Source organism: Symsagittifera roscoffensis, chromosome 3 (assembly GCF_963678635.1).
Source record: "Symsagittifera roscoffensis chromosome 3, txSymRosc1.1, whole genome shotgun sequence".
In the NCBI taxonomy this organism is placed as follows: Eukaryota; Metazoa; Xenacoelomorpha; order Acoela; family Convolutidae; genus Symsagittifera; species Symsagittifera roscoffensis.
The window spans coordinates 5882427-5904291 of NC_087064.1; the positions used below are offsets into that span (position 1 = coordinate 5882427).

Below are 21865 nucleotides of genomic sequence, written 5' to 3' on the forward strand. Positions count from 1 at the left end.
TCATTACAAGGGTGGACTAGTTTTTTCTCGATGGGGAAGTTTAAAAAAAATGAAAATTTTGCTGGCCTTTCTTAGGTCAATCAAATTGATTTTTTGATCTATCCCAAAATACTAAAAAGACGCAATTTTGACCCGAGAGGATTTAGGGGGGGGGGCAGGGGGATTCGACCCTTTCTTTTTAGTGCTTTAGGAGAGCTCCGAAAATCAATTTAGTCGACCTGAAAAAAAAGGCCATCAAAGTGCTCGAAAATTTTTTGAAAATCCGAACTCCCCCCCCCCCCCCCCCCCCTCGAGAAAATCCTAGATCCGCCCTTGATTTTGATTGACAGACCGTCTGAGCTGCATACTAATTTTTGAAAACATAACGGGCAAAAACGATTTTTTGGAAAGTTTTTTGAAAAATATTGTCCAAAAAATTGCGCTTCCAAGGAGAGTGACTTTAGAGAAGTTATGCGCCCTTAACTTCTCTTGAGTTATTATTCTTTCAATTATATTTTCAAAAATTTGTTTGCAGCTCAGAAAACTTGTCAAAACTGGGTCTCTACAGTATTTAGAAAAGGGGTGGAGGATTTACCACATTATTCAGGGAATTGACCCCTTTTTGGAGCTATTTTGAGGGAATGGCTCCCCCTGTTGGAACATATGTTTCAAATTCATGTGAGTTTAGAGGTATAAGATTTCAGGATTCATAATTTCCCCGATAGTCTGTGTCATTCGTTCAAAAATCACTGCAATCATCATTTGAATTTTTCCATTTCAAAACGAGCAGCCGTAGGCTCCGTTTCCTTCCCTATCCCCTATGAAATTTTACTTCCAAAAATTTTACTCACATTGTCTTATAGAATAATAGGCTACTTGAATGTTTGATTCCCATAACTTTTCTTATAAAATTAGTCTTTGCAATGGAGCTTGGTTGAAATTTCAGCAGTTTTCTACTTCAAATTTGTGAAGAAACCAGTAGAGTGTCTTTGCGTACTGTCCCATTCCGTCTGGCCTCGCTGTTGTTTCGGGCTAGTCTGTTGGCCAGCTGCAATTTGGTCGAAGCGGTGATCACCTGCGAGTTTCCCGGGACACTCCTCTTCGGTCTCCGAGTGTACATCGCCACCAGATGTTGTCTAAAGTCAGTTGTCAAAATTAATTTGTAGGAGGTGGGGGGGGGGGTCGAGCATTTGTTTAGAAGTCTTAAACAGGAGCTCGACAACGGTTCTCCATTGAGATCTCGTATGAAAAACCCTTCCCGTACTGAGTCGGCAGATGTTTTAAGAAAGATCTCAAGTTAGGTTTTTCATATCTAAGTTTCACATTTGAAATGCATTATGAATGTTAAAACAACCCTTAGATATGCTTTAAAAATGTGTTATTTCAGATTTAATTTCAGATTTGAATTTTTTTTCATTTTTATAAGATTTGAAAAACGCTGCGGCGCCTCTATTGTGTTATTGAAGTTCAGTTTTTATGAATTTCTGCTAGATATTATCAGCTACTCGGAAAGTCTCCTATCGGAGTAAGATGTTTCCCTAAAACTGCGAGAAACTCGAAAATAGCATGAAAACGAAAGTTTGATGGGTTTTTATTAAAAATTTTTGAAAAAAAATTCTGGAATAGGTAGACCACAAATGTAAATAGAAAACAGGTTGTTTAATTATTCGGAAGCTTTGTTTGATCGCTAAATAATCTAAAGGTATTTGAATAAAGTGACGTTGCCATTTAAACTGTTTGCTCGAATTGCATATATTATACTTTGATAGTGGGTAACTTCGGATTTAATTTCCGATCTAAAAATTCTTTTTTCATGCAATTTTTTTCAGATCTGAAAATTTTTTATTTTAGATCTTACTTTCAGATAAAAAATAATAACTGCAAATCTGCAAATCTACTAACAACAGAAATGAGACCTGAAAAACTGCTTAGTGAATAATCAGGAATTTCAGTTCGCGGGGGGACGAAAAAGTGTATACCAACTTTGGATCGATGTAACTCATGCACGACTGATACTCAAAGCCTTAAATTAACTTGAAAATTACCAAAATGGGGAATAAACGCAAAATCAAAACACTATTGAAGCTTTGATTGAAGTTTGTAAAATTTATTGGAAAACGGCACACGTCGGGAAAAAAACAAGGAAAATGATATGTTTGAGGCTAAGATGAATTAAATTATTTAGCTGCGCATGCAATGAAATTCCATGAATAATAATTGATTATAATGGGTTTTCATGGTCTGTCTCCATAAAATTTTAAGCGACTTGATTATAATGGATTAATAATCGATTCTAAGATAAATTAAAAAGAAGTCAACTTAATCCACTATAATCGATAATTAAAGATTATAATGGATAATAATTAATTTTAATATATTATAATGGAATATAATAGATTTTTATGAGTAAGAGCTTGGTTTTTCCAAAACCATGAAATCAAATGTTCAAAACTTGAACGTTGCAGTCGCTAAATTTTGTTTCATTTTTACTGTCACTGTTGTTACTTACATTTACCGGGTGCCGGACATCAAGCCGACGTGACTTCAAGCCAAATAGTAAAACTAGATACTTAAAGCCGAATATTTTCTCATAGAGTCATAAAATATGATTAACCCTTAAAAATTTTTGAAGAATTTTTCAATTTCTTGATCTTTCTTGTAAGTTATTGGCATTTTCATGATGTTTAGAACGATCATGTTAAGAAATATTGAACAATCAAAACAATCAGAACAATTGATCAATCAAAAACCGAGCTGAGTAGTTTTGGTACATATCAAACAGATTTTTTTGGTGCAAATGGAACTTCGCCAAAATTCAAGGCTAATAGGCTTAAATGCGTTAGTCAAAATTGGTCTGAATAAAACAACACGCGTCGTTTCATTTATGTTCCCCGCTATTTGATGAAAAGGAAAACAAAAAATTGTATTTCAAAACTTGATTCATAATACTAAGTAAAACTGGCTAGTAGTATGCCACTAAGACTTTCTTTTCCGTTTCCTGCCCACCTGCGAAAATTTAATAGTTATCTTACTGTGCACATTGTCCAATTGCAACAAAAATTGGCATGCATACAAATTAGGTAATGAAAAACATATTTGGTCTTCATACTTTAGCTCGTAAAACATCTCGTTATATCATAAAATTGATGGTTATGTTAGGTGATGGGCAGGTTGGGGGAGGGGGGCTTAGGTGGAGGGTAGGTTGTCGTAGAGGGGCAGGTGGGGGTAGGGGGCAGTGTAGGTGTAGGGATAAATGTGAACATAAATGTTATCCATGGAACATCACTTCGGGCGGCTCTTTTTCTTCCACTCACCTCAGACAAGCATCAGTTTTATCATAAAACGAGAAGTTTTACGAGGTAAGTGTGGCGACCAAAAATTTTTGTCAAGGCTCAATTAGTCTGCATATCAATTTTGTAACAATCGGACAATGTGAACAGTATGTTATTTAGTAAAGCTTCGCAGGTGGGAGGTAACGGGAAAAAAGCGGCATAATACTAGCCAGCGTTTCTAAGTAATGTCAATCAAGTTTTGTAGTACAATTTTTAGTTTTCCTTTTCATAGATTACCGGGGAGGATAAATAAAACGACGCGTTTTGTTTTATTCAGCCCAATTTTGACTAACCTATTCAAGCCTCGTAGCCTTAAATTTCAGTGAAATCCCATTTGTACCGAGATTCTTTTTTTCCAAAATGAACAACCTGTCCTATTTGTACCAAAATAATTCAACTCGATTTCTGATTGCTCAATTGTGAGCCAACCAATTATTAAATTATTATTCTACTGTTCAAACAGCAGAAAACTAAACGGTAGAATATTAACCACCGCAGTTGCACCAACATTTTGAGAGCTTGCCAACAGAGGGTAGGACATTTTTACGAAAGTTAGAGTCAGTTATTGCCGCGAAGCGACGACGAGCGGGTAGTGCTCCCACCGGTGACCTAAAGCCAAGGTTTTAAATAAGTTGGCTTAGTTGTCTTTGGCTAACTGAAAGTTTTTGTTATTAGCGCAATTTGTTTTTTGTTTGATACAAATGGGACTGATTTTTCATTTTGGTACTTCTGCATGTCCACCAAAATTTTCCAGAACATGTGAATTTTTTTTTATTCTAAGCTCAAATCGAAATTAGTTTTTCACCAGTGATCGTTTTTGTTGTACAACCATTAATTGGTGTCAAAACAATTGCAATTAGACCAAGCTTCGGGGAGTTACCGCGCAATATATTGCGCTCTTATTGTGTTTAATTATAGCGCGCTAAGTGATTTTAAATCTAATTAAGACAAGCAATTTGGGAATTTTATCAATCTTGTCAAAACTGACGTCAAGGATGGTGGTATGCGTCGTGGTTTTGCGTCACATTTTCTACAAGGGTATCCCCTACATCAATTTTTGCATGGAGAGCTGAAATATTTTTTTCCAGCCGAAAGGAACAAAACATGGTACTTTGAACGCGTTCTTCTCAAATTGGATTGATAGTAGACAAAAAATGATGAGAAACAATTTTGCTTGAAGTTTTACTGTTATGGTGTAATTTACTTCGCGAGTTTCGGAACAAAAATGTTACCTTAAAAATGGATCATTTTGGCTTCTTTTAGTCAATCACTAATTACGATAAATTTAATGGATCAATTGATGAACAAATTATATCAAAGTGAGCATCTTAAAAAGCCCAACACATTTTTTACAAGTGTCTAACCTACAAAAACTTTTGCAAAACGTTTAAAATTTATTTTCAAGCACGAAATCGGAAACCTTTTGGGAAACTTTATTCTCTAAGGAAGATTTGTGGAATATAGTTTGTGGAATATAGTTCAAAGTTATAAGCTTGCTCATTATATTTTATTTTGTAGTCTCAACTTTTTGGAAATTATTTTAAAATCAAAAGAGTTCAAAACGAAAACAAAACAGGGGGTAAGGTTCTATTCAAAATTTAGACTTGGTGATCTTCGCAAAGCCGCGCTCACGTCCATTGGTCGACTTAAACCGAGAGTCGTCATAGTATTCTTCAACCAATTGAACAGCAGTTTAGATTCCTTTGTATGCTCGTTGACCCGTATATAAGAGTTCTCTTCTGCACGTAACCGTTAATGTTTCCTCTTCATCCAATTCTCAATTTCTTCAGGCAACTAAATCAGTCGGAGACATTTTGACCATTTTGCAATTAGAAGTTTTAGAAACCATCAAACACAAACGATTTTGGCTGTCAAAGCTGCAAACGCTTGCGTCGCCCCCTCCGCGTCGCTTTTTTGATAAATGTTTCTCCGTCTGAAATTTCTGATCTCGGATCAATTAATATAAAAGATGATTGATGAATATCCCGTTCGGTTTTTAAGAAGCTCCAAACAAATACAAATTAATTTTCATAAAATTAGGCAAACTGACTGAAATTATTGCAGACGGACGACGTTTGTTGCCTCCTGTACCATCCATGATCCTTTTTTGAGCCCCGTGAATAATGAAAACGTTTTATTTTGTTTAAAGAAGTAGAAATTAGGATAAAATTACCATCCTCCTCCTAAATATAGACAGAGATAGGACACCCATCGTTTAATTTGGATTCAATTGCTTAGCGCTGCTTATACAAATTTGATTCTGATGACCGAAATATCCAACTTGGAAGCAGTTAAGACCCTCCACCCTGTAACGCTCTGAACGGAAGATTTTGACAGAGCCTCTGTATGAAAATACGGAAAATTATTGTACATCACTCTTTTGAACTCCAATCGGATTACAGAAGTTTTCGAGGTATTTTTTTTTGTACTGCATTTGTCGATTTTCAGTAATTTTCATCAATGATTCGGCTATCATAAGTCGGATTGTTCAATCGCTTATTCGATCCCCCGCCATGGCAATGATTGTTTATGAAGACGAGCTCTCACTTGATCTCTAGCTTCAAGTCAACTAGAGCCTGACCAATTTCGGCTGCAATAATGGTACCGCGTAAAAAAAATCTGGAGTCCAAAAAAAAGAGTCATTTCATTTTCGTTCAGCGTAAGTCAATTTTAATTTAAAGTGAAATTTGAGAGAACGCTTTTCGTAAGTTAAATGAGATTATACGTGAAATAGATTAAAGCAATTACTATTGAATATCAGTTTGAACTTTAACTGCTTTGAATTGAAGGTGGATAAAAATCAAGGCAAAGACCAGAATGTTCCGACTGTTTCTTTTGGTTTTTCAATTAATCGCCGATTAATTTTTCTGTCAAGAAGATTCATCGTTGACAACTAGGTTGATAAGATGTTAAATAAGACATTTTTAGGACTTACTCAATGGCAAAAAATCAAATGGCATAAAGTTAAATATTATACAAATTATGCAAGTTTCGAGTTTCTAGTACTCAATTTTGTTTATGAACAATGTGGAGAAGGTTTCCAAAAAAAATGTTTTAAAAGACTGCTCCTATATCAACGCGAATCCCTAAATGTTCTAACTGAACTTTAAGGCCAATTAAAAAGTTTTTCGCTAAAAAAACTGATAAATAAAAAATTTGTTGAAAAATTGATCGTTGAAAAACTGATTGATATAGTATTTTCTCAAATTGCCTCCGTCAACCGCTTTCAAATGTGACAGTTTCCACTGAACACACTCTTCACTGGTCGTTCTAGCTAGCTGTGTGTGATTCAGGTTCAAATAGGGTGTTACGCAACCTCTCAACCGCTTTCGACTCCCTATGGATCTTGGCCACTTTCTCTGAATCGTTTTACCGCACGATTCTAACTTGACTCGCGCCATTGTAAAGTTCCATTAGCTCTGTTCCGCTTGTTTTTTTTTAAAGTCTCATCAACTCTTTTGGCCTTCTATTGCATAACCGTACAAATTTATTCAGGGCTTTAATAACCCGCCAAGTAAGTCTGGCGTTGACTAAGTTGAGCCACCCATCATGTGATTGTGTCGGCAAGACGGGTTTGTTCGATGTCGTCATCCACGTTAAATTTCCCCTAAGAGGTCTCTTCACATGGCCACCATTTTGTCTCTAATCGTTTTTTTTGCCTGCTGCTGTCATGTTTCCACACTCCTGCAATGTCATTGCGTTTCTCAACACAGGTGTCACAATAATGCTGTCATTGTTAGTCGCGACACAGAGGATTATGAAATCTATTTTTTTTTTGCGTTTGATCGTTCTCAATTTGAGTGGTTGGTTGTACGCGTTGCAGATAGTGCTCAAACTAGCTCGTCCCTTCGAATAAGGTATCATATACGTTGACAACCAGCAGCCTTCAGAAGTCATCATTTTCCGCTTTTGAATAAAACAAACAATGTGGGTGATACAGTCATTCATCTGCTGCTGATAAAATCTACACTGAATAGCGTCTGATACCACTCGTGCGCATGTTTGTTGATACTGGTCTGTGTTCTGATTATGAGTTCCCGCTGAAGGCTGTACAAAACTCCCCAATCGATTTTTTAGATTGTACAAAAACTTCCTTGATAACTTTTCATATTGGTTCCCATTCCATTGATTTCAGTTTGCATGCAACAAAATTGCAAGCAGTTTTTGACGGCTTTAGGGCAAAATTTTCCAGTATCAGACTCTGCTCATCTTGATCGCCCTTTACTCCCAGTCGGTTGAATTTCTCGGGCAACATCCGTTGCCTGTTTCTTTTTAATAGCCTACCCATCATTTTTAGACTACTAAAAACATTAGTCCCCCCTAAATCCACCCCTGGTCGCATGAAATAGCTCTAGGTCAACAAACTTGTCAGTGGTGAACCAACAAATAAACTGACAAGTTAACTACTGTTAGACCACGTACACAAAAAGCTGCGAGCAATTTTTGCCCTTTTTGGGGTTTTTCGTTTATGACATTTGAAAAGTATGTTAGACATTTTTAAAATGAAAACAATTTGTTCGTAATTGGCTTTTTGATCGACTGACTATACTTGGTTTTCAATTCTTGAGATCAATAAGTGTTCAGACATTCAATTCAATTCAAGGTCTGAAAGCTTAGAGATCATTTTTTTATGATTCAATAAGTTATGCTACTTGAACTGATGCTCATTAATAGTGTTTTTTTTTCAAAGCAGTCCCCTTTCTGGACTTTTCATTTCACATAACGAAAATCGTGTCAACATTTGTTGTGGTTGGAAGAAATTTTTGGACAATTCGATCGGCTTAAATGTTTTTTTAGTGCTTCTCAAAATGTGAGTACATTTTTGTACCTGAATGGTCCACTACTAAATTGATCACTCTTTATAAGGGATAAATGTATTCAAATTAAGTGCTGCATTTTTGGGATTAATAACAGCTTATGCCAAGATTGAACTGTCAAAAAATGAATTAAAATGGTTTTCATTGGATTTTGGTTCAATTTTTGTCATGAAAATTTCACAAGTGAATGACTGCAAGTGATTGACTGCAAGTTAGCAGAGACCAATACAAGAACAATTAATTGCGGCAAAATGGTCAATGGGCTTTTTCCTTCCTCCCTTAGACGTATTTTTTGTTTGTTGTAAATTGTAAAGTAAATTGTTTGTTCGCCTTGTCCGATTGTTACATAAATCCGCATGCAGACTATTTAGGCCGTGACAAATACATTTAGTCTCCGTACTTAACCTTGTAAAACCACTAGTTAAACTATAAACTTGATCTTCGTTTGAAGTGGTGGGGGATGGGGGGATGGGGGGGGGGGGAGGAAGCTGGTACAAAATATCAGCTAATCAGTGCATTTCCCATCATCTGACTTTTTTTACGCATACCGGAGGCGATGTACCGGTACCAGCATCACGGCTCGGGTTTTGAAAATTTTCAAGATAATTACGAAATTGAACTGCGTCGGATTCCACTTTTCAATCAAATGTATTTAAATAATAAGAATGGTCTGGATCTGATATCTTTTATTAGGGGGCTCGTGTAACTACTTACACCCGCCCTCTATTGCAATGGGGGAGGGGGGGAGGGGGAGTATACTTTTTTCGTTACTAGCTACAAAATTCTCATATGCTTAACCATTAAACTAAACTAGTTCCTTATAGGAGGGGGGATTCGTTTGTACGTACCATTGTAAGTAAATTGTTAAAAAGATCCAATTATTTTTTCCGGAAATTGGCTTTTTTTATTTTTTTTCGGGATGTTTCTTGAAACCTAATTATTGACAATATTTCCCACGATAAAACATTGTCTAATTATTGTTTTTACCAAAACTGAATTAATATGGCAACGCCATGGCAACGGTTTTTTTGCCTGATTTTTTTGCCTCAACGCTAAGTATCAAAACAACAAATTTGAAATTCGGCCACGTTCAATTCACACATGGGAAAAATATCAACGGATTTTATATCAATTAGTTAGCGTCGCTCGGCAGGATCAAAATAATCATCAGCTGAAATTTCACTCGAAAGTATTTTTTCTCAGGTCGTCCTTGTTTGGTACGGAAACACATCTCGAATTTTTTATGTATTTTCACTCAATTAAACTGAAAAAATTAAACTAAAATAGATCGAATTTACCAATACCCAGGGGCGGATCTAGGATTTTCTCGAGTGGGGGGGCGTATGCGTATTTTTGAACAAATTTTCGAAAATTTTGTCGATCTTTTGTTTTATAGGTCGATGGGATTGATTTTTTTTTGACCAAAACATTGCGTTTTCAAAACCAGTATATATTGGGGCCAAAAGCCTTTTGAGAAAATTTTCAGACAAATACATTGCGTTTTTTTTGACCAAAACATTGCGTTTTCAAAACCAGTATATATTGGGGCCAAAAGCCTTTTGAGAAAATTTTCGGACAAAAAGGATTTTGGTCAAGCAAAAAAGATGTCGTAAATACTACCGAAGGGAGAAACCCTTAGATCGTAGGGTTCGAATCGGCTAGGAAGATCGCAAGCGTCGCAGCGCCCATTACCCTAAATCCACTAATACCAATATCAATGTTACCAATATATTGAAAGCATTTTATTATCAATTAAAATCATGACATTTTTCCATTTTCGTTTTCAATTTTTTATAATCATTTATAACTAATTCTAGTTTTTATAATGGATCTCTTAAAATTGTGGCAATCGATTGTGATATCTTTTTAAAAAATTTGATCTGATCAAAAAGATACCTCATTATGGATTAGAACGTTGCTGTCGATGACAAAATCTCCATTCATGGGATGTCTTGTCACTTTTTGGTTCATCTGATCGCAAAGTCTTACCACGAAAAAAAAAATTACATAGAAATTTCATCAAATTAATTGAAAGATTCTCGATTAAGGTGAAAAGAATCATGAAACTTGGTTGCTCATCATGAAAAAAAAATCGAGAAAAAATGAAGAAAAAACGCTTTATGGTTAGAATTGGTTTACAAACTGATGAAAATGATTTTCCAAAACTCATATAAGCTAATTTCTGTGAAAAACGTAAATTAAAAGCAATTTAGATGCAAAATTGAAAACAAAGAAACAAAAAACGGGGATTAAAACCGACTAAAATCGATTTTATTTGACTGAAATGAAATAATTGTCATAAAAAATGAATATTAACGAGATAAAGAGAATATATTATAACTGATTATAATCATTTTGAAAATTTGATGGAAAAAAATTCTATTGTGCGGGATTAGAATGTTCTATAGAAGATTATAAAATTTACTGAAAGGAGTGAGTATAGTTGATAAATGATTGTTTGTAGAAGATAATTTCTTAATTTTTTTTCTTAGAAATATGGCTAATGAATTATAATAAATGGTCTAATAATGGTTAAAACTGGATGCAGATTGCTTAAACCCATATTTTTTTCCGATTGTCAAGATTTTTTGATAGTATCGTAACCAGGCCTCAAAAGCGGATTTGTTTCAAAACTTGGAAGTTTGAATTTGATTGATTTAGCTTATCATGTAGTCTGCTTAAAGTCTTCAATTTGCGGGCTCAATGTTCAACCCAAACTCTTTCTAGTCATGTACAACAACAAAACCCTCTCAAAAAACGTACTTGTTTCAGCACTGTTTAAAACATCTTTAAGCTCTCCTCTGGTCAAAACATGCCAATTCTAAATTTTTTTTAACCATTTATGCAAAAAAATGGCTATTCTTATTCACCAAGGACCGAATGTGAGAAAATTCTCAGTCAATCGACGCCCTTTAAACTGTCCAAAAAGACTATCGCTTTTTCCTTCGAATTTATGAATACTGAATTCTTATTGGCTGACATCATTTTTGAGCATTCGGTCCTTGACGCAAGCGAAACGGGTCGAGGTGCTCGACTTATGTTTCGACTTTGAAAGCCGAGCAGGTACAGTTTTGTGACTGAAAATCCGCGGTCGAAAAGCAATTTTAGGTCGAGCACAAAGTCGAAACATACCCGATTGTGGTCGAGAGAGTCGAAACATAAGTCGGCTCTTTTTCCTCGGCCTCCCCCCCTCCCCCACCTCTGACGAGCATCAATTTTATGGTCTAACGAGTAGTTTTACAAAGTTGATTATTAAGCTTAAATATGTTTGTCATGGCCTAGTTTATCTGCATGTCAATTGTCATGACAATTGGACAATGCAAACAGTAACATTTAATTCTAAAAATTTGCCGGTGGGGGGAACGAAAAAGAGCCCATAGTTCGAGCACAGTCGAAACATACCCAATATGGGTCGAGAGACTTCGAAACATTGGTCGTAAAAAACTAACCTGTAAAGATCAGAAGCGAAGCAGCAAATGAGGGGGTTGACGATACTGTTGCAGATGTAGATTATGCTGGCTATCTGGATCACCAGCTGGTTCGTTGTGAAAGAGGTCAATTTGGGACAGAAGAAGCTGGCCAAATTCCACAGTCGGTGGGGGGACAGGAGCAGGATGAATGAGAGCATGATCATAAACATGAGACGCGTCACCTAGAACAACCACAACCCAATTTATTCTTCATTGTTTTGCTGATTTTTTTCAACTCAACTTGGGCTCTTTTCCAGTTCCCCCCTTTCAAAATACCGAGTTTTATGTTTTTTTTTGTGTTATTACGACTAAATGCGTGATGTTACTCTGTAAAGTATGAGAAACAAATCTGTTCACAGTTGTCGATTTGTTCACCACGCCAAACTTCATTGCCTTGTGACAACGTTAAATAAACTTTTCAAAATTGAACTTGAAAGGTGGAGGGGACTGAAAAAGAGCTTCAATTTGTTGTACATAGTTATTTGATAGCAGTTCATCACTCTTATGTGATTTATTTTTCCGACTTTCCTAAAAGTGACTACTAATTTGTGCTCGGGGTGATTTGTTTTTCTCCAAACAAAATTCGACTTTTTAATTGGGAATTTATGACTTAGTTGTTTATGTCATCTAATAAGCATTGTTACTCTGAGCTCAAATTTAAAAAGATATTTAAACTGTGATCTTTTTTCGTGAAAATATAGGGGTTTAAGGATTGCCAATTTGGCCAGTTTGAGATAACTATCGCGCCATACAATTCGTGCTATTAACTCTTACGCGCAGATACAGTCTGTTTTAGAAACCATTCTAAATTGAATTGAAACACCCAATTTGGTCTATTTAATATATTGCTGTTTGAGACTAATTAATTTGAAAAAAATATATATTACTTGGTACGGCTCTTTTTCCTCCCCCCTCGACCCCCCACCCCCACCTCATATGAGCATCAATATTATAATCTAACGAGTAATTTTACAAGGTTAACTATGAAGACCAAATATGTTTGTCATAGCCTAATTCATTAGCATGTCAATTTTCATGACAATCGGACAATGCGAACAGTAATTTTAATTATAAAAAATTACAGGTGGGGGAAAAGGAAAAAGAACCCTCGGTACTACATTTAGCGTGCGAGAGGATGATTTAGAAAAAAAAACAGCCTTAAAAATGCGCCACTTTTTCGTTTTTTTGAAATTTTTGTCCATTTTTTAAAACAACCACTAATCACACAGGTTAAAGGCAATCGAAACACTCCTTTCGAGCAGTCTTGTTCGTTTTTCATTATAAATGCTGAAAACTAATGAAAACAAAATAAATTGCTTCAAAGTTTGTAAATTGAATTAGCATTTTTAACGCAGGTTATTATGTTCAGGCGAAAAAAGGAAAAAGAATATTGGGGGTGCTCAACAGTGTCGAAGTACAACAGTGCTGAAAATGATATATGTTCAGCAGTGCCTAAAATGATAATATTTGAAAAACTTGAAATCCGTGTGTGAAATGTTTGCAATTCTGCGTAAATACTGCTTTGCTTTGGAGCTAAACCGAGAAAAACGTTTGAAAACTGATGAACTATTTATTTGTTCAGCGACACTTATTACGCCGAGCTTGGCGTTTCTTAAACATGCGGCATCAATTAAACTAAACAATTCGGTTTTCTCATCTTTCGCCAATTTGATATAAATTATTTGTTTTTTTTGGCACTGTTTAACAGCGATTTAGTTTCGGCACTGTACAGCCAAAGAAAAGAGACCGGTTTGATCCAGACAGTGAATTGAGGCCAGACTGTAAAGCAAACGAAACAAAATAGTTTTTCTCCAGGTAAATTATAAACCAGAAATGTATAAACCGAAATAAAAACTTCAGCTTAAATTGATAAGCCAGAAAAACAATCACTCAGAGACCAAGTGTTTTTTATCAGAATTAACAAATTGCGTAAAACATGAACCTGCGTGGCAAATTTGCGGTCAAACTCATACTAGTGTAAGCAATTCTTTAACTGCCAATTGTGTCAAGGACGATATGGCGACGAGACTTCAATCTAAACTGGTTTCATTTTTATGAGATTGTTGCTAATTTTGATTAGAATTGAATAATAATTACAAAATGTAGCACATTAAAATAGTTGTTTATAAACAAAATCTGTCATAGAGTTATTCCAGTCTGTTAAAATAATAAACTTTTTGAATAAATGAACAAGACTGCTCGTATCAGGGCGAAGCCCTGAATGTTCTGAATGCCTCTTAAAGTCTATGGAGCAGTAATAACACGAAAAAAGCAAATGTAATCAAATAAAACGAACATTTAAACTTTGAGATTTTAAACTTTGAGAAAGTGATGAATTTCGCTCCTAGTAACAAATAAGCTTCCTTTAACCAATTTGGAACAATTCAAGCCCCAATAACTTTACAAAAAATGATCACAGGTAAAAAAAATTTTCAAATTTTCAGCACAGGACAACAATTTTTTTTGAATGACCTTCAAAAATTCCGTCAAAAATGGCTAGTTAGGAAGTCGAAGTTTGTCTGAAGAAAAATAAATCACCCCGAGCACAAATGGTCCGTTACTTTCGCTACAAAATCCGGAACAATAATGCTACATATATTGCATTATTTTTTAAGGATCTTAAAAAATCATTTTGTTCATCAAAATGATAGAAAGTCCTTGAATAAACAAATGATGAGTGAAGCCGACGTTTTTATGTATCCTGAACCCATGTTTTTCTTCATTTTTTACATTTCAAAATTTTTTAAACATTTTTTACACTTCAAAAACTACTTCGCTCTGAAGTTCTGTCGACTATGCCCAGCCCGCCTGCCTAACTGAAGGTTTAACAAAAAACATCTGTGATTATTAGTTGTTTTTTTTTAAATTGTTTCTTCGGATCAAAAAACACATTTTTTTATTCTAAAAATCGCTTAATTTACGAAGAGCAAAAAATTATTTTAAATTTTTGTCAATTCAGATTTCATAGAGCCCATTTAGCTAGACAAATAACTTTAAATTGCTTCAAACATATTTGATGATAAGTTGTTATTTTCACAAACTAGTTTTACGAGCTATCAGACGAAATAATTGATAAGAGTTATATTTGAGGTCAGTTATTATTAGAAATAGATCACTTCATTTCGAGGCAATTAGAATAGTATTTTTTAGCAATTAAGTTTCATTCCAGAAAAGCATATCACGCTAATGAGTTTTTGCAAACAATGTGAGGATTCTTTTTCAATACATTTTCAAAAAAATTTTTTCAATTCATGAATTTATTTTTAAATTTTGAAGAAAGATATCAATCGTTTTTCACAATTTTGAATTAAACGACTTGGTTCTTTTTCTTTGGCTTCTTTCTGACTTTCGAAAAAAGTGACAGGGTGTTTGTACGCGTGTAAGTTATAAAACGATCAGTATAAAGAGACTCCTGGCAGGTTATTATAGTGGTGTGCACACCAGGCTGGGCGCAGGCAGCTCAAAAAGATCAATCACCCGAGGTACCAAAGTTTTGAAAAATGAATAAAAAAGCCACCCCTCGAAATTCTAAAGAATTATACCACTTCGTAATTTGCATAGCGTGGGCGCGGCCTGGGCGGATCTAGGTCGAACTTTTTTTTTCTAGGTGAGCCAAAGTGACTCTCCGAGCGATCCAAGAGCACTATAAAAACCTTTTTAGTCTAAAATTTAGCGCTTCAGGCAAATTTTTGAGAAAAAAAAACAGGTCAAAAAAGGTGTTTTTAAGCACTTTTTGGAAAGTTTTGACTGAAAGATTGCGTTTTTTGGCGCGCGCTCCCCTTCAAAATTAGAATATATTTGCGCCGAAAATTTGGTCAGCCAAAAATGGATGTCCTTACAAAAATTTTAAAGGGACACCCTTTGTTTGTTGAGGGGGTCCAATATTTTCTCCTTTAATCATCCCCCCTTTAATACCGCTTGGGTGATGGTTTAGAAGAAATACGTTTTTGAATATATTTCAATCTTAGCGAAAATTTATGCGAAGTTTTAAAACATTTAACTTACATAAAAAAATTCAAGGAATAACAAGACTGCTCGTATCAAAGCATAACCCTGAATGTTCCGACTGCCTTTTAAGGTTTATGGAGCAGTAATAATATTTAAAAAATTAAATCTAATAAAATGAAATGAAAAAAAAAAATTCTAAGATTTGAATTTTTTTGAAATCATCCCCCCACACGCCATATAGAGTAAAAAAGATTAAATTTCGCCCATTGTAACAAGTCAATTATGGCAAACAAGCTTTCTTTCAGCCAATTTGGAACGGTTTATAAGACGGATTAAATCACCGCTTACGCGTTAATAGTGCGAAATATATCGCGCGTTAACTGTCCCAAATTGACCAAAATGGCAATCCTTAAACCGCCATAACTTAACGAAAAAAAATCTCAGGTGAAATATCTTTTCAAATTTAAGCTCAGGACAACAATACCTTTTGAATGATATAAAAAAATTCCGTCAAAAATAGCTAGTTAAAAAGTCGAAATTTGTCTGAAGAATAAAAAAACCAACCCAGAGCAAAAATATTCCGTTACTTTCGTATCAAAAGTCGGAACAATAAGGTATCTTTATTCACTGCATTCTGGAGCGCTTCATTTCAAAATTGCCGCAAAAAAACAAATCCTGTAAAATTTTATAAAATGTTTCTTACAAAGTAAACTGACTTTGAATAGTGATACTTGATAGTGATATTCAAAGTCGACATTCTTTTTCACCTAATCCAGCTAGCGTGTTCAAAAGCAGACAAAACGGCTCGTATCAGAACGAAACCTTGAATGTTCCGACTACCTTTCAAGTTCTATGGAGCAGTAAGAACTTGAAAAAATTCAATGTAAAAAATTTTTTTTTTTTTAATTTGAGATTTTTTGTGAAAAACCTCTGCCACACTACATATAAAGTACTAAGTGATAGATTTTGCTCCTAGTAGCAAACAATTTCTGGCAAATAAGCTTCCTTGACCCAATTTAGGACGATTTCTAAGACAGGTTGAATCTCCGCTTAATTATCCCTTACTTAAATATATCGCGCGTTAATTGTCCCAAATTGGTCTAAATGGCAGTCTTTAAACCTCCGTAACTTTAGAAAAATAGATCACAGTTAAAAACATCTTTTCAAATTTAATATCAAAACAACAATAAAGTTTGAATGATATGAACAAATTTCGTCAGAAATGGCTAGTTAAAAAGTCGAAATTTGTCTGAATAAAAAAACCTTCCCAAGCTTATTACTGAAAAGAAGTTGCGGCTGAATAACAATGCCGTAATTAACCATTCTGATTGTTCAAACAATGATTTGAGAAAAATTCGCAGCCCTTTAAATAACCACTTGAAGTCTAAAAAGCGTTCTACTAATTTACCAAAAGTCCAATTAAATCAAAAATAGCCGACTGTTGCTCAATTTTGTTTTGAAAAGCATTAGAAAATGCGTCAGTCATGATGCTGTCTTAGATTGACCGCTTTTTTCGGGGGGAGGGGAGAGGAGAGGAGAGAAGAGGACAAATGAGACTGCATTATAAGCTTTCAGAAAGATTTTGATTTGTGATGAATTTTGTTGTACAAAATTTTAGTCGCATTTTAATTACTTCAACAAATAATTAGGTAAAAAATAAAATTAATTGACTTCTTTTTCTGCATCTCATATAGAATTTATTCGATTTTCTTTTTCGCAATTCGACTTCCTTTATATTTTTGGTGAAGTATATTTTTGGCGACACAACTCCTGTTAAAAATTTTGTCCGAGTGGAAATTTGCTTGCCATTATCAGTTATCAGAAAAAGAAGAGCTTATTGCTGAAACAAGGGGCGCTTCGTCTCTCCGTGTACAAAAAAGAGAAAAAGTCACTGCAACAAAAAGGAAAATACAGGGCTTCTTTTGTATGTTTAATTTCAAAAAAAAATGGGCCGAAAATCGATATTTATTGCGAGGCGAACAAGTGAAGTGACCTTCTGGTTTCAGTCTGAAAATATAAAACTATATCTTCAACTTCAAATAAATTTTGATGAAGCCAAATCAACTCCGGATTTATCATCAGGCAACACAATTTTACGAAAATTTTTTCTTAAAAATTGAAATTTTTGAGGCAACTTATTCTGAACAGAGCAAAAAATTTAAATAACGGTAGAAACGATTTTATCATAAAACTACAAATTAAATGGTTGGAACAAAGTCGAAAGTTCTGTTTTTCTAAGCCGAGTTTCAAACTGCTTAATATGGATTTGAACACACATTCGAAGTGGGAACCACGTGTCGAAAATAACTTTTTTTAATCGAAAATGTTTTTTAATTCAAGAGCTTGGAAGCAAAGTTCACACCAAAATGCGTATAGGTTATTCGTGATGCACATGAATATCTTTTGAACAATGAATAATCTGCAGCACAGCCAGATTAGTGAATAAGAAAATTAGTAATTTTTGACTTTTTCCGAAACATGAGTTGAACAGTAATAAGTTTCTCTAAAAAACCAATCTGATTGTGAAGAAAAATTGTTCTACTTTATACTATTTTTTTACATAATTTGATAATTTGTAATTTTTCAAAATCATGAATGAAAAATTATTTTGGATATTTTAAGGATTACGTCTCAAATGGCATAATTCCCAAATGGCATAAAAATGAAAACATTCCCAAATAGCATAAATTTCATGCAACAGTTGCATTAGAAAAATCTAGAAAAACTTTTTTCGTGAACAATGTGAGAAAATTAATCAAGTTGTCAATTCAAATATTGATTGACATTTTATCTTGAAAAAATAGCAGATTTTGTTATCAAAAGCGAAAAGAATAAGCTTGCTGTTACTGATAAGCTTAGCGAGGTCAATTTTACTGACAAAATAGTCACTTAACATTTGTTTGGAAGCAATTTATTCTAAATCTTGTGCACATGTTTTCGTTCCTGACAAAAAGTTAGAACTAGAAATTGATAGAAAACATTTGAATTGCCATGAATTGCCACTGAAAACTTATGCCATTTGGGAAAAAATTAATTTTTATGCTATTTGGGAATTATGCCATTTGGGAAGTTACCATTTTAAGCATCGCTCATAAGTGTCATAAAAATTATACACTTCGCTTGTTGAAATGATCATATGCATTTTACTTCCACAAAATTTGTTCATCCAATTTAATAAAAAGCCTTATTTCACGTTCATGTTATTGTTCCGACTTTCGATAGGAAAGTAACGGAATATTTGTGCTCGGGGTGGGTTTTTTTTCTTCAGACAAATTTCGACTTTTTAACTAGCCAATTTTGACGGAAATTTTTTATATCATTCAAAAAGAATTGTTGACCTGAGCTTAAATTTGAAAAAATATTTCACCTGTGATCATTTTTCGTAAAATTATGAGGGTTTAAAGATTGCTATTTCGGCCATTTTGACCAATTTGGGACAATTAACGCGCAATATAATTCGCGCTATTAACGCGTAAGCAAGATTTAATCCGTCTTATAAATCGTTCCAAATCGGTTGAACGAAGCTTATTTGCCATAATTGATTTATTACAAGGAACGAAATCTATCTTTTTGTACTTATTAGCAGATTTTTTGTACTTAATAGCAGATTTTTTTGTACAGATCTTTTTGTACTTGTAAAAATAGCAGATTTTATTATCAAAAGCGAAAATAATAAGCTTGCTGTCACTGATAAGCTTAGCGTGGTCAATTTTACTTTCATAATTTTCTATTCATTTAAGCTACTCATGAAAATCAAAATTTGTGAAATAGTTTTGCTAAAAAAAAAATTAACTTTAAATACGAAACGTTTTTTTACTCTATTCTTAAATGATTTTTTACAATCAAGAAAAAGTTTGTAAAGTATTTGCAAACCTGCTTTGATACTAGGGTTGAACAACAAGGGTTTTGACAGGTAAAATTAAAACGTGGCTCATTTTTCATTCATGTTCGAATGTCTTGGCAATTACAAAAAAAGTCTATTTTAAAGTTGTTTGCAAAAAATTGAGAGTAATACACGTATTTTTCAAACGAAACTCATTTATAAGAAAAGACGGCTCAAAAATTACAAAAAAATGAATGAATTTTTCACAAAAGACTTTTCATGAATTTTTCATGAATAAAAGTCAAAATTGGAAAGAAAACGAGCTTTTCAGGTGAAAACGAAAAAAAATGCCCAAAAGTCTTATTAGCTAGTGCACATATAATCAAAGTACAATTGGGAAACGGATCAAAAAGCTCTCTGCTTTCTATTACCAATGCTTGTTTGTCTTCTATACTTATTATCACGTTTTGTAATTTCTTTGCTGTCATAAGGTAGGAAACAAATAAAAAGTTTGACGCTGGATTTCCCTTTGGATTGAAAAACAAAGGAACTTCCAATATTAGAATTTTTGTCTTACAAGTTTTTGTTCAAATGATCTTTTTCGAGGAAACAATTTCCTGGCATCATTATAACATGAAAAAGTTTTGTTTTGGGATTTTGAAAATTGAAAATTTGGTTTGCGCTTTTGATAGGATTTAATAAGTTTTGATTGGAAAATGTCACTGCTTGGACGCTTTATTTTTATTGGCGCACGGGGTGAGGACTATAATAATAAGCAATATCAGAAAATTTTGTAATTAGCAGCTCATGAAACTTTTTCTTAAGAAAATCATTAAAAGATAGGGGCTGCCGAATGCAAAAGAATGGGAGCAAAACCATTTTCGAAATAGTTTTATCAAATCTACAATTGTTACAACTTTTTAACAAACCTGATTGGTAAAAAATTGTTACATCATTTAATTCTTCCATGTGTCAAGAGAATATCTACCCTCTGTCAATAGGTGAAAATTATTGCTTTATCGCATGCAAAAAAAATCAATCTTACTGTTTCTAAATTGCGTTTGCTCCTTCAGCAACCCCTATCATTTAAGAATTCTTTTGTTTGTTTGTTTGTTTGTTTGTTTTAAATGCTTATTTTGTAACTGTTTTTCTTCTGTCGTTTTGAGACCGAAACTTTTTAGGTGCTGGCTCAATACATGGCACTGGCACCGCAAAAACTCGAAATAAGCGACAACTGTGAACAACACGTCTTGATTTTAGGTCGCCGATAACCGGCTTTTGTTTATGTTTAATTTCGTACCTTGTTGTTGAGCTAGCAACACACCAATCAGAGGTGCTAATATTTTGTTAAATTGTCAAATCGTTGCTTGTTTCAAAATGACCGAACATGCAAGACACTTCAGAGCGACTAAGTTTTACCTCATTTTCATGAGTTGTCATTTTTCGAGTTCACATGTAAGCGATAGAAACTCTAAATGGAGCTTTAATTTTTAGTTTCAAGAACTGAAATTTTCTAGCTACTGGCAATCTCCAGGTTCGATGTTTACAACAGCTTTAAATTAGCCTTGATTTTTGGTCTTTAGGAAATTGTATGCTTAAACTCTCATGATTTTTGCTTTTTAATGGCTCGATTCTCACTTAAAGGTCCTATAATATTACAAATAGGAAGCACCATAGAAATTTTATTGCTTCAGCATATTATGACTAGTTTCATTTAATCAGCCCGGTGCCGTAACCTGTAACCCGGGATGACCAAAAGTACTAGTCATACAGTTTCCATATATGGAAAAATGCTAATCATACACTTTCCATACAATTCCATACGTACAGAAAATTGCATGAAAGGTCTATGATTAGTATTTTTTTCATATATGGAAATTATATGACTAGCATTTTTCCATAAACCAAAAATATTGATTTTTTACATTTTAATTTCTCAAAATTTTTCGGTTGTCATCGTAACCGAACACAAATGACATAAACCTTGATTACTCAAACGTAGTAACCAACGGTTTGGCCGTCTCGCATAAAAAATGCATTGGAAACATCTTGACATGTGTTACTACTGTCTCAGACAAATAATATAACGAAAGTAATGAACTTTTAAAATTTTGGCAATAATTTTCAAAGATGATTATTTCTAAAATTTGAATTTTTAAATTACCAGACATTGATCAAGGCATACAAAAACATGTCATACAAAAGAAAGAGGAATTTTTCAGTCGTAGCAGCCCAAAAAACGCTTAAATGTTTTGCCAGCAGTTGAATTGATTGATCAAAGCTTTTTTTTCACAAAAAAAAATTTTAAAGAAAATTCTAATTATACAATTTCCATATATGGAAATTGTATGGTTAGCATTTTTTTTCATACCATTTTTTTCCCTTTTTTTATGAAGAGATACCAATTTCGATACCAAAACAACTATAAAATACCTTTGAAATTCGATTAAACTCATTTTGCAAAAATGTTTGAAATTTGTATGACTAGCAATTTTC

At 33.9% G+C, this 21865-nt stretch overlaps 1 protein-coding gene across 1 annotated transcript in view; it reads right to left on the minus strand.

Annotated features, from left to right (window-relative positions):
- Positions 1-458: 458 nt before the first annotated feature.
- LOC134841540 (gastrin/cholecystokinin type B receptor-like) overlaps positions 459-21865 on the minus strand; it is a 72285-nt gene continuing 50878 nt past the window's right edge. Inside the window, exons 4-5 of the mRNA XM_063857569.1 lie at positions 11578-11780; positions 459-1115 (exon numbers count right to left, since the gene is read on the minus strand). Of these exons, the coding sequence (XP_063713639.1) occupies positions 938-1115; positions 11578-11780 (381 nt within the window). The 3' untranslated portion in view covers positions 459-937. The remainder of the gene's footprint in view (positions 1116-11577; positions 11781-21865) is intronic.